This window comes from Anolis sagrei, chromosome 4 (assembly GCF_037176765.1).
Source record: "Anolis sagrei isolate rAnoSag1 chromosome 4, rAnoSag1.mat, whole genome shotgun sequence".
In the NCBI taxonomy this organism is placed as follows: domain Eukaryota; kingdom Metazoa; phylum Chordata; class Lepidosauria; order Squamata; family Dactyloidae; genus Anolis; species Anolis sagrei.
In genome coordinates, this window is record NC_090024.1 from 12,060,533 (window position 1) to 12,073,859 (window position 13,327).

General features: G+C 41.6%; 1 protein-coding gene across 1 annotated transcript; it reads right to left on the reverse strand.

The window, feature by feature from the left end:
* Window positions 1-6,437: 6,437 nt before the first annotated feature.
* LOC132773527 (mas-related G-protein coupled receptor member H-like) lies at window positions 6,438-7,454 on the reverse strand. The gene has a single exon (XM_060772771.2). It carries the CDS (start codon window positions 7,452-7,454, stop codon window positions 6,498-6,500), a length of 957 nt encoding a protein of 318 aa, XP_060628754.2. The 3' UTR covers window positions 6,438-6,497.
* Between the last annotated feature and the right edge of the window lie 5,873 nt (window positions 7,455-13,327).

A 13,327-nucleotide genomic window follows, 5' to 3' on the forward strand; every position in this document is an offset into this window, starting at 1 on the left:
TGATCTATCAACCTACAGTCTGGAGTCTTTCCCCCCCTCTTATATTCATGCTTAGGTAAATCAAAGATGAGAGTTTATTTTGGAGTAGATGCTCCTTTTAGAGAAGAAACAGAGGAAGAATTGCTGTCTAACCCCTCTGCAGAATAATGAACAGTGCACCTTCAGGGTGGAGTCATTTTCATGGAATACTTCTTTGCTGCCTGTTTTATACCATTTTTTTCTGAACATACTTCCTTGCATACAGTGCCCTTGTTCCGGTGAGCGACAGGGCTTTCTTGATCCAGCTCCACTTCTAGTCACAGATCCAAAGGGTAGTGGAAAGTCTGCTCTACTTAGGAAAGTCTGCCTACTTATTTCTATCCCGCCCTGAGTCACCTTCAGGCTGATATGGGCGGGATAGAAATAATGTAAATAAATAAATAAATAAATAAATAAATAGGAAGGAACAATCAGGTTTATGATGAGGGTGGACCATCACTGGGGCTCAGAAATCCCGTCCCCGGGATCAAGACTAGAGTGCTGGGGAGTAATGCTCTGGACATTAGAATGTATCAGTTCTATTATTTAGTTAATGAGTCTATTTCAGTCTATGTTATTTGAAGCCAGACCTGTGGCCCTCCAGGTATTTTGGACTTAGAACCATACAATCATAGAACAATACAGTTGGAAGAGACTACATGGACCATATAGTCCAACTCCCTGTCATGCAGGAAAAGCACAATCAAAGTACCTCTGACAGGTCCAGTCTCTGTTTAAAGCCTTCAAGGAAGGAGCCTCCATCACACTTGAAGAAAGAGAGTTCCACTGTCTGCAGCTCTCATGTCCAGATGGAATCTCCTTTCCTGTAATTTGAACCCATTGCTCCAAGTCCTAGTTTCCATGGCATCAAAAAAACAAAAAAAAAAAAACAAAAACAAGCCTGCTCCCACTTTCCTATGACAACCTTTCAAATATTCATGACTATTATGTCTCCTCTCAACCCTCTGGTTTGCAGGCTAAACATGCCCAGTTCTTTAACACACTCCTCATAGAGATTAATGGTCTCCAGACCATTGATCATTTTAGTTTCCCTCCTCTGGACACTGGGGGCTCCTCCAGTGGAGCCTCCAGTGGTGTAGTGGGTTAAACCAGGGATTTGCTGAAATTGTTGACCCAAAGGTTGGTGGCTCGAATACAGGGAGTGGGGTGAGCTCCCACTGTTAGCCCCCGTTTCTGCCAACCTAGGAAAGCATGCAAATGTGAGTAGATAGATAGGTACTGTGTGGATCATAATAAATTGTGGCATCCCAAGCCACCTTGTCTCTCTCCTGAGGAATCTGTACCAAGTAGCAACAGTAAGAACTGACCACGGAACAACAGACTGGTTCAAGATTGGGAAAGGCGTACGGCAAGGCTGCATCCTCTCACCCAACCTTTTTAACTTGTATGCAGAACACATCATGCGATGTGCGGGGCTGGATGAATGCAAAGCTGGGGTGAAAATTGCTGGAAGAAACATTAACAACCTCAGATATGCAGATGACACCACTCTGATGGCCGAAAGCGAGGAGGAGCTGAGGAGCCTTCTAATCAAGGTGAAAGAAGAAAGCGCAAAAGCCGGGTTGCAGCTAAACATCAAAAAAACCAAGATTATGGCAACAAGAATGATTGACAACTGGAAAATAGAGGGAGAAACCGTGGAGGCCGTGACAGACTTTGTATTTCTAGGTGCAAAGATTACTGCAGATGCAGACTGTAGCCAGGAAATCAGAAGACGCTTACTTCTTGGGAGGAGAGCAATGTCCAGTCTCGATAAAATAGTGAAGAGTAGAGACATCAGACTGGCAACAAAGATCCGCCTAGTCAAAGCCATGGTATTCCCTGTAGTCACCTACGGATGTGAGAGCTGGACCTTAGGGAAGGCCGAGCGAAGGAAGATCGATGCTTTTGAGCTGTGGTGTTGGAGGAAAGTGCGGAGAGTGCCTTGGACTGCGAGAAGATCCAACCAGTCCATCCTCCAGGAAATAAAGCCCGACTGCTCACTGGAGGGAAAGATACTAGAGACAAAGTTGAAGTACTTTGGCCACATCATGAGGAGACAGGAAAGCCTAGAGAAGACAATTATGCTGGGGAAAGTGGAAGGCAAAAGGAAGAGGGGCCGACCAAGGGCAAGATGGATAGATGGCATCCTTGAAGTGACTGGACTGACCTTGAGGGAGCTGGGGGTGGTAACGGCCGACAGGGAGCTCTGGCGTGGGCTGGTCCATGAGGTCACGAAGAGTCAGAGACGACTGAACGAGTGAACAACAACAACAGATAGGTACCGCTCTCGTGGGAAGGTAACAGCGTTCCATGTAGTCATGCTTGGAGGTGTCTACGGACAATGCCGGATCTTCAGCTTAGAAATGGAGATGAGCACCACCCCCAGAGTCGGACATGACTAGATTTAATGTCTGGGGAAAACTTTTACCTTTACCTTTATCTCTGGACACCTTCTAGCTTGTCAATATCTCTTTTGTACTGTGTTGCCCATAATTAGACACATAAGTCCAGGTGAGGTCTAACCAAAGCAGAATAGTAAAGGCTCCATGACTTCCCTCAATTTAGACACTATACTCCTTTTGATGCAGCCCAAATTCCATTGGCTTTTTAAACTGCTTCATCACATGGTTGGCTCATGTTCAACTTTTTGTCAAATTTTGAATTCTGATCCTGTCTCCTGGATTATTTGTTTCCAGAATTACTGCCCATTGGAAAAGCTGGCTAGGGCTTCTGGGAGTTGGAGTCCCAAGCACTTGGAGGACCATAGGTTGTGCAGGCCTGGTTGAAGTGGTCTTCAGCCTCAGTGATGAGTTTTAAAATAAAATCAAGAGGAAGAGATTGAAATGAATAATGTTCTACAATGAAGATGCACAAAGTGCAGGTCTTGGATTGAATGCAGTTTCCTAGGACATATTAAAACCTCAATGAGTTCATACCCCAGCCTTACAAATGGCATGTCACACAACCTCAATGCCTATGGTTTACTGTTAGACTTTTGTCAGATTTTCTTAAGGCCCATAAAGGGTTTTTTTTTTCCTTCAGAAGACAAAGTTTCATTTCACTGATGTGCTTTGCACCAGCTCCCCCCTTTTGTAGTTGTCCACTGGGTCATGCCAGCCTTATTGCTGCACGAAACAGTGTCACCTCCCTTTCCCCTTTCCATTATTACTTCCTGGCATGGGAGCCAGTAGTTGCTGTGGGCCGAGTCCCAATGGAGTTGGCATTCCCCAACATTACTTGGCCTAAAATATCCTCGGCCGGCCGCAGTTCAGGCAAACCATCCAACTGGCTGTGCCTTCAATGCCGAGGCAGCCACCCACCCCTGCATGCCCCCTGCACATGGCCACTACCATCTTGACTGCATGGCTGGTGGACAAGTTGAATATTTTTAGCTAGCAGCCATCTTAGCTACAAGACTTGTAGCCAGGCAGCCATCTTTACAGCCTTTCAGAGACAATTTGGCCATTATGCTGATATGCCTACAGGATACACACACACACACACATATGGTTAAGGTAAAGGTTTCCCCCTAACATTAAGTCCAGTCATGTCTGACTCTGGGGTGTAGGATGAATAGACACACAAACACACAAAGATAATTAAACAAAACTAATAATAATAACAAAAACCCAGGGATAGACTTAAGTGAATGAATAAAATAATTGCCTTTTTACTACAAATGGTGAAGACATAAGGTCTAACCCAACAAATTACAATGAATATTGGAATGGCCTAATAATCTTAAAAACCAATGGTTGGGACAAACATATTATGAGTGCCCCAATGCCTATGCTTGCCCTCATGCAACCAAAGTTTTATAGACCTTGGCCATCGCCCATGTAGGAGAGAGGAGGCCCACATAGCAATCTTCTTGTTCCTTCTAATGTTGGTTGGGATGCATACTTATCAATTTGAATATCTGTTTGTTTACTGGATGCCTCCTAAGAAAATGTGGGTGGCCCAAAGAGTAAGGGACTGGCCAAGAAGATGCTGAAAAAACACCCTCTCTCCCCCCCCCCCTCAATATTTCACCTTCTGAAGACAAGGGCACTTCTTAATGTCCTATTAGCTTAATGCCCTATTAGCTCATGTCAACAATTTAGAAAAAGAAAGGGGAAAGTTGGCCCCAACCACTGGCCTCTGGCCAGCGCGGTGGGCAAGCAAGGCAATTATTTTTAAACCCTTCTTTCTTGTGTTTCTGCTTTAGAAGCTGACAGAGTTGACAAGACATGAGTAGGAGTTGGAGTTGAACCCGCAGCACCGCCACATGATGAGACACCTGAGGACATCACTAGGCCCGTGGTGCAGCAGCAGCCATCCCAGACTGTGTCAGAAGTCCAGCTTGCCCCATCCACTGCATCCACCTTGGAAATGTGTATGTCAGGCTTCTGTGGGTGAGGAAATTGCAGCCTTCAACCAAATGTCACTGCTGTGTGAGTTAATGTCCAATCCTATATATTTATCACTCATCGGAAAGGGTGGTTCCCCGGTTCTTATTCTATGGCTGTGTGCTGAAAGAAGTGGCCATTTAGGGGCAGGAGATGAAATGGATGAATTTTCCAATGTCCACCATCTCTGCCTTGTCAGAATTCAAAAGTAGTGGACATAAGACCAAGAACAGAATAGAGAAGGTGAGGGGAGAATCTGAGGTAAAGCCCTTGGATTTGGTTCAATATCATTTTGAGAAAAAAAAGAAGAGTTAACCAAAATTCTCCGCAGGGTTTAACCAGGAATGTGAAAGGAGATGGACATGGGTGAACCAGAGAAAGGAAGAATTTTGCAGGATGAAAAAAATTACTGCACAGAATGTCCTACCTTGTCCCAGTCACGTCTGTTTGCTCCCAAGTGCAAGTTGGAAGGATTGAGATGTTCTCCTTCTAGACTTTGGATAATTGTCAGTTCTCTGCTTCCAGAGGAAGTTCTTCATCCAGCAGTGAGAAAACAGCTTCAGATAGGAAAAGTCAGAGAAGTGCTTTATATTATTCTATAAAGGGGTGGTGGTGGGGTGTTAGATTGGTATAGCAACGATTCTTCCAGGAAATCTATTATCAGGAGAACCAACATTCAAGATCTAGGTCCAGCCCCTTTCACGGACTGCATCTCAAATTTCCTGTGTGTTTCGAAATGTTTTTCCACACGTGAAATCTTATGTGAAATCTTTACTTTATATGGTCAAGTATAAGGAGTATCAAGTATCCACATTTCCATATATGTACATTATGAGATATCCTATACTGATATATAGTGTTTAGTGTTTTACCAATTTCTGTGATGTATGAGGGAAATAAAGTGGCTCTTTGGGGGCGTGGGCTGCACCAGATGAATTTGCCAAACCCATTCTCACTATGCTACTAGAGGTCAAAAGCAGTGGACATAAGAACTAGAATAGAATAGGGAAGGTGACGAGTGAATGCAAAGAAAAGCCATTAGAGTTGCTTTATCTTAATAAAACCCATCCTTAGGTTTCAACAAAGCAAACCAATTATGTTATTTGCCTTCCTTAAGTTTGCTCTCTCTTCACTGAAACGTCCAACTATACTGTTCAATTATACACATGATACCATCAACCAACCATCTCTAATTTTCAATAAATTATTTCCTTAAAAATGATTTTATGTGCCAAAGTAGCTAATGTTACCTTATGACAATGTCTCTGCTTATCCTTATGTCAAACTTGAAGGAGATCCTTTGTAATGAAAGGATTTTTATATTTGGTATGAATAATAATAATAAGCATAGTGATCTTGTTTGCTGTGTCCCAGTCTTATTGTGTTTCAGATAATAATATTATAACATACTTTATTTATATTCATCTCCCCAGTTTACACTCGGAACAGTTTACAGAAAGTATAAAAGAAAACATTCCATGCTGTCAAAATTTCACAATGAATAACACAGACAGACAATACACCAAGGCAAGGCTTCCTGCTTTTTCATCCCTGGCACCTGGAAGCTGTGCTTGACTCAGCCATGGGGAGGTGCTGTTGTTTCATTTTCCATGCAGAAGAGGATGAAGACCATGGATGCCTTCCTGATCGAATTAGCTGGCATCTTTTTAAGGGGTGCCTTTTACTTCACCACCAAAGCAGTACCTATTTATTTAGCTACATTGGGGTTTTCGAGCTGCAAGGTACACAGCAGCTAGGGCTGATAGTAGGAGCTTACCCCGACCCATGGCTTCACCTGCTGACCTTCCAATTAACAAGATTCCCAGTAGCTGGCAGTTTAACCCGCTGTGCTAGCTGCAGCCTTCCTTGTATTAATAACTACTGCTTTAATCTTTGAAAGCTAGGTGGGAATGAAAATTGCAATCTTAAGAAGTAACATTTGCATAATTTGGATATAAGTGCATATATCTCATTGACTTTTCAAAGAAAATAATACTTTCTGAACATTACTAAATCTAGTATCCATCTTTTTTTATGCATGACAAATGACTAACTACTTTGTTAAAGGGTCCTTATAAGTGTTTGGGATCAGATTTCCTGATTCTCTCGACAGTCTTCCTTTTCCTTGAAAAGTTTCTCAAGCACTTTATTGATTTGCTTGCTGGATCTCCCTCTTTTATCTCTTCCCACCAAATAATAGATCATGGGGTTAATGGCACTGTTTAAGAAGACACTACTGTAGGCATATCCATACGAATACTTAGCTTGATGAAGTAATACAGAAAAAAGCTGTATTACATTAAATGGAAAAGCAAAGAGGAGGAAGAAGAAAAGTATAATCCAAATGGTTCTTAACAGTTTCCCCTTCTTCTTTTGTGGTGGTCTTAAGCAGAATTTAATAAACATGGCTATAGTGGACACACACATGATGGGCATGCAAACCACAGCATTCAAGAAAAACTGGAAGTACCTAATGATAACATATTCATAGAAAATAAGAGTGAAAGTCATAGCAGGAGTTAAGCCACCGAGGATCCATACAATCACACACGCAACAGTGGATAAATGTGGTGGCCGATGACATCGATGCCAGAGTGGGAAGAAGAGGCACACACATCTGTCAATGCTGATGATTGTCATGAGGTACTGACTAGCAGTGAAGGTAAACAGAAAGATCCAAAGGTAGAATTCATGGAAGTAGAGAAAATAAAAGATAGGATTAATCCAGTTTAAAAGAGAATATATATCTCTAATAATTTCATTGCTGAGCACAGCAAAATCTGCAATGGCAAGGTTCAAAATGTATGTGGTGAAAGGAGTCCTTTTAATACGGAAGCCAAGAAGCCAAATGACAATTCCATTCCCTACAAGTCCAGGAAGGCAGATGAGAAAAGTGGTGAGGCTTATGATAAAGAAACCATCATCCCAGTTGTCAGATAATGTATTTCCATTTTGTGAATCATTATAATCTGTTAAATAATCAGATTCATTATATTCCAAAGATTCATTCAGAGAAGAGAAGAGTGACTTGCTGAATGTTGTCATCCCGAAGGTTTATTCTGGAGTACACACAATCCTACAAGGGAAGAGACAAAAGAAAAATTACTTTTCAGCTCTGCAGCAGAATAAAGAACAACCTATCTGCAGTCTAGAGTCTTTTTCTTCCCTTATAGTCATGCTTAGGTAAAGCATAGTTGGGGGTTTATTTTGGAGTAGATGCTCCTATAAGAGAAGAGACAGAGGAAGAATTGCTGTCTAGCCCCTCAGCAGAATAATGAACAGTGCACCTTCCAGGTGGAATCATTTTCATGGAGTACTTACTTGCCGCCTGTGTTATACCAACTTTTCTGAAAACTCTTCCAGGTATACAGTGTCCTTGTTGTGGTGGGTGAGGGGCCTTTCTTGGTCCAGCTCTGTTTCTAGTCACTGATACAAAGGGTAGCAGAAAGTCTGCACAACTTAAGAAGTAATAATCAGGCTTATGATGAGGGTGGACTGTCACTAGTGCTCAGAAAGATGGCGTTGCACTATAAAGTCATCTATGCTGTGACTATATATTTGTAGGATGAGCAGATGGGGAAAGGTATGGCAGCACCTTCCCCCCTCCCCGGGGTCAAGAGTAGAATGTTGAGGAGTGATGCTGTGGACATGAGAATGTATCCTTTCTATTATTTAGTTAGTTAATGAGTCTCTTTCAGTCTATGTTAGTTTGAGCCAGGTGGCCCTCCATGTGTTTTGGACTTAGAATCATACAATCACAGAATAATAAAGTTGGAAGAGACCACGTGGACCATATAGTCCAACTCCCAGCTATGCAAGAAAAGCATAATCAAAGTACCTCTGGCAGATGTCCATCCAGCTCCTTCCTCCAAGGAAAGAGCTTCCACCACACTCTGAGGCTGAGAGTTCCAATGGAGAACAGCTCTTACAGTCAGGAAGTCCTAATGACAGATGTTTACACTTTGTACAATACCGTTTACTGTAATCCCAGGAATTCAGGATTGGGCAGGTTGGAATGGGCCATTGGCTTTCCCACACAAAGTGCTGCTGGGAAAGAAAATTGCAATTTGCCTCAAGCAGACACAAGGAGGGTGTCTTGAGGAAGGGATGGAGGAGCTTGCCGGGTAAGAAAATATAGGAGGAGCCACAGGTTGGCTGATTTGTGAGGCAGTCATACCCACATGCCTCCTCCGTGTCAGGTACAGTGCTGCTAAGCCCCATTAGCCCCAATTAGCCAAAAAGATCTAGCTATTCTGATCCCCTTTGGCTAAAGCTTTGGCTGCTCTCCACCAGAATCATTTTCATTTTGAATTGCTGGAATCCAAGACACCAGAATCTCTCGAATTGCTGGAATCCAAGACACTAAAATAATATTTTGCACACCCCTCATGATCAGTCCTGCTTCATCATTTAAGCAAGCCTTGATGGGCAAAACAAAAAGACCAATTTGAATTTAAAGTCGAGTGTATTTCTTCTGATCTGTATAATTTTGTTCACATTTGAAACTCTTTTGTTTTATTTCCATGTCAATGAGGGACATTCAAAAGAGTTGGCCAGCTTTTGATATCTCCAGACTCCTTTATCAAACAAGATGTTGCAAAAAGGACACAGTAATATCGTATTATAAAGTATCTTGAATACCTATATGAGTTCTTAACAAGTCTCCACCTTAACATTAAGTTCCACTGTGATCACTAAAAGATCATTGTATAGGGAAGCGGTGCTGAACAAGTCTGGACAAGAAAACCCCATGAGAGTTTCAGTTGCCCTAATTCAGAAACAACTTGCAAGCACATATTTAGTTGCAAGCCACACTTCTGAACAACTTGGTCCATAGAGTTGGAAAAGGTCCCAAGGACCATCCAGTCCAACCTCCATTTTGCCAAGCAGGAATACACAACCCAAGCTCTTCCAACGGCTGGCCATTCAGCCTCTGTTTAAAAGCCTGCAAAGAAGTAAGTTCCACCACACTCCTAGCCAGCATATCCCACTATCAAACAGCCCTTAACATCAGGAAGTTCTTAATCTTAGGTGGAATTCCCATTAGCTTGAATCCATTGCTTTGTGTATTACTCTCAGGAGCAGCAGATAGCAAGCTTATTGGGAGTGAAGAAAGAAATGCAATGCTCAATAGTTTGTTGGCGTGAGGAACAGTACATTTTGACTGTTTCTAGGGCTTTCTATCTAAGTATGTATTTGAATAACTGGAAAGGGTTTATGCATGAGAGAGAATGCAAGAGAACTCTCTCTGTTTATGAAGACCTCAGAGAAATGTGTGTAAGTCTTTGCGTAAGCATTAAAATAATGCTAATAGTATAAGTGCCCAGAGCAAAGGTCACCAAAATCTGAGCCTGGCTGAAACCTTCTAAGGAAACCACCTAAGGCTGACAAAATCAAACCATAATTTTTTTCAGTCCTTTCTCTGGTCCATTGGCCATGGTTCCAGTCCCAAAGATCTCATGCAGATTTATCAACCCATCCTATGGAAGGTCCAGGTGACTGTAGCAGTTGTCATTGAGTCTCTTTGTGCAAACAGACCCTCCTTCCCCACATACCTGAATGAAAGAATGGATATATCTTCAGATATAGTGATGAGAAGAAATTTGCTATGGAGTTCTGTGCTGGAAAGACAGGTTATGGGAAGAGACACTCCTGTAAGCACACCTCAAATCTCCATAAGGCAACACTGTTCTTGTTGTTCTTCAATATCAAGAAAATATGCTCATGCCTTTGCACAAAATTCAAGTCCAAATGGGATGAAATTGTGCTGTCCCTTCAACAAAATGTAAGAAGAACAATGCATGCTCATTCTTCCTTTCTTCACTTCATCAGTTGCTGTGTTCACATCACAAGACAAGAACAGTATTTTACTGGCAATCAAGATAACATCTGAGTTTAAAGGCAGAAACTAACTAAGTGAGGCTGTAGTAGGCACTCTTGAGTCAAGCAACTTGTCAATTCTATTATTCGATGCACATTTTTGAGCATGATTGTTCAGAACAATAATAAAAAATATGGGGGGGGGAGAAGAGTGAATTATTGATAACAACTTTTAACACGTCCTATAAAATGTGTATGCTTTCTTATCTCCATAGTTGAGACATTATATGGATCTTGGTTTGGAGATAATTCCAATTGGTAGATAATAATTTCAACACATAGAAAAGGTTTCAGGTGACAAATTGAGGATCTGGATCATATGGGGAGCTCCAGGGCATTCCCTATCTTTGGAGAATGTGGGACAAGACTGTAGGGTTAATTGGCTTCATACCTCATTGTGCATTCACTCTTGTCCTCTTTCATTTGGCCCAGTGACGCAGTGGGTTAAACCCCTGTGTCGGCAGGACTGAAGGCCGACAGGTCGCAGGTTCGAAACTGGGGAGAGGCGAATGAGCTCCCTCTGTCAGTTCTAGCTCCCCAAAGTGGGGACATGAGAGAAGCCTCCCACAAGGATGATAAAAACATCAAATCATCTGAGCATCCCCTGGGCAACGTCCTTGCAGATGGCCAATTCTCCCACACCAGAAGTGACTTGCAGTTTCTCAAGTCGCTCCTGACACGGCAAAAAAAAAAAAATTGGCCCGTGTAGAGGAGGCCTTTACAAAAACAATCCTTTTCATAAATTAATTTTGTGCTTATCTAGTCCATTGTTTCATCTTCTCCTGCCTGAGATATTTTAGTCCCTCACTATTTTTCTCAGAATAAGAAAAATGCAGTAAGAAACTGTGGTAAATAGAGATATTTCATCTTCCACTTCCAATGCTTCTAGAGGAAGAGGGGAGATTTGCTTCTTCACAGTAGAGGATTCAGGCCCCTTCTACACTGCTCTATAATCCAGATTATCAAATCAGATAATCCACATTATCTGCTTTGAACTGCAATATATGAGTCTACATGGCCATATAATCCAGTTCAAAGCAGAAAATCGCATTTTATTTGGCAGTGTAGAAGGGGCCTCATTTAATGAAGACTATTTATTTATTTATTTATTTATTTATTTGGTGCATTTGTTAACCGCCGCTCTCAGCCCTAGGGCGACTCGCGACGGTGTACAACATATAAAAGCATATTTTACAATCAGCTACAACGACAAAAAAAAACAACAACATATCACTAATACATTATCATTTAAATTACACTAAAATATCCGCTTCGTCTTATCATAGAATCATAACCAATCTCGTAGTCTATATTCCGTTCCAGTTGTCATTTCCAGTTACTGTAGCATTTAGTTAAATGCCTTCTCGAATAGCCACTTGTGATATATCCTCTGGCCTCACTCTATAAGAAGAGTGCTACTATACTGTTGTTGTTGTTGATGTTGTTGTTGTTATAGTCAATTACTGGCTGAATATGGTTGCCTTCCAAGTGTAGGATCTTGGTGGTGGGTTTGTAAGTGACGGGAGAGACCTATTCAGGATCTGCATTGTTTTTCACAATGAGGACATACATTTCTAGATGGAAGGTGGTCCCAACAAGGGTTTGCTTGATGTGCCTTCCTCTTAGTAACACTTCCAGTTCCAACACTCGGGGGACAGAACTTCCCAGTTCTCAGTGTGTATGCCAAATTTCCGTCAGTCAACATTAAGCCCATCTTTAAATCTCTTTTGTTGCCCACCAACATTCTGTTTGTGAACTGAGAGTAATATCACTACTTTGGGAGATGGCGATCAGACATTTGGATGTCTTGGCCAGTTCAGCCAGCTGAGAAATACTTTTCTGTCAGTCTGGGATGGGATCAGTGCCCGTAACTAAAGGATTCTATAAGAGAGTCCTTGCTTGCTAACAACTGGAAAGGTATATGGATTTCTTTTGTGAGGGATCACTAATGGCACTCATTCTTTATTTGTTCGTTCATCAATTCTTTATTTATTCCTAATTTAATTTATCAATCTCCAATAAACCCATGTTTGCACCAATGGCTTTTCACCATCTTAAGCACATACTTGGTGGCATGAACTTGAGATGCCCCCCCCCCCCCGCCTGACAGAATAGAATATGATCGCCTTCAAATGCATCATTCCTATCTGGTCCAAGAGTCTGTGGTAGCCCTTTTGTCTTTGGCAGTGAATTTGTAGAAAGCCCATGTTCATTTTCATAACTAACATGATAAAACTAAAAGCTTCAAGATCACCCAGTGTCATTATAACTATAGGAAGAAGAAAAAAGAACAAACAGAACATTGTTATTTCTTTCTTTATTGCTCCCCTCACAATTTATTGATAGATTGATTTTAACATTTACATTCTAATTTACAATCAAATTAATATACATTTAAAAATAAACATATAGGAGATTAAAGAGAAAAGAAAGAAAAACATACGTATATAGCTAAAATACAGTAGCCAGCCACCTGAGCCACAATCCTAGCTGTAATGACAAGAAAAAGGGAAAATATTACTCCCTTTAAAATGTAATGACATTGTAGAGAAATGTTTATTATAAAGTGTTTATTATACTGTGTTTAAACTGTATTTATGTTTTACATGGGTTGCCATGGCCTAGCTGTGAGAGATAGGTTGCCATGGTGACAAGGCAGAAGAGGAGGTGGGCGGAGCTTAAGGAGAAAAAGGTTTGAAAGTGACAGTTAATTTTCAGTCAGGAGGATGAGACCCTGAGAGGAGGAGCAGAGTCAGATAGGACTCTGGGAAAGTAGCAGAGTCAGATAGGACTCTGAGAAAGTAGTTTAGTCAGGAGGAAAAGACCCTGAGAAGAGGAGCAGAGTCAGTTAGGGCTCTGTGTTGTGAAGCAGTGTAAATTCAGTTAGTTCTTAGTATTTGTGAATATTTCTTCAGCAAGGGAGCTGAAGGTGAAACCTCGTTAGATTGCTTGAGTTAAAAAGGAATCTAACAGAGGGGGTTTTAGGATCGCCAGTAGTGGAAGACTGGGGATCAGTGGTTTGATCCGGTATAGGACAA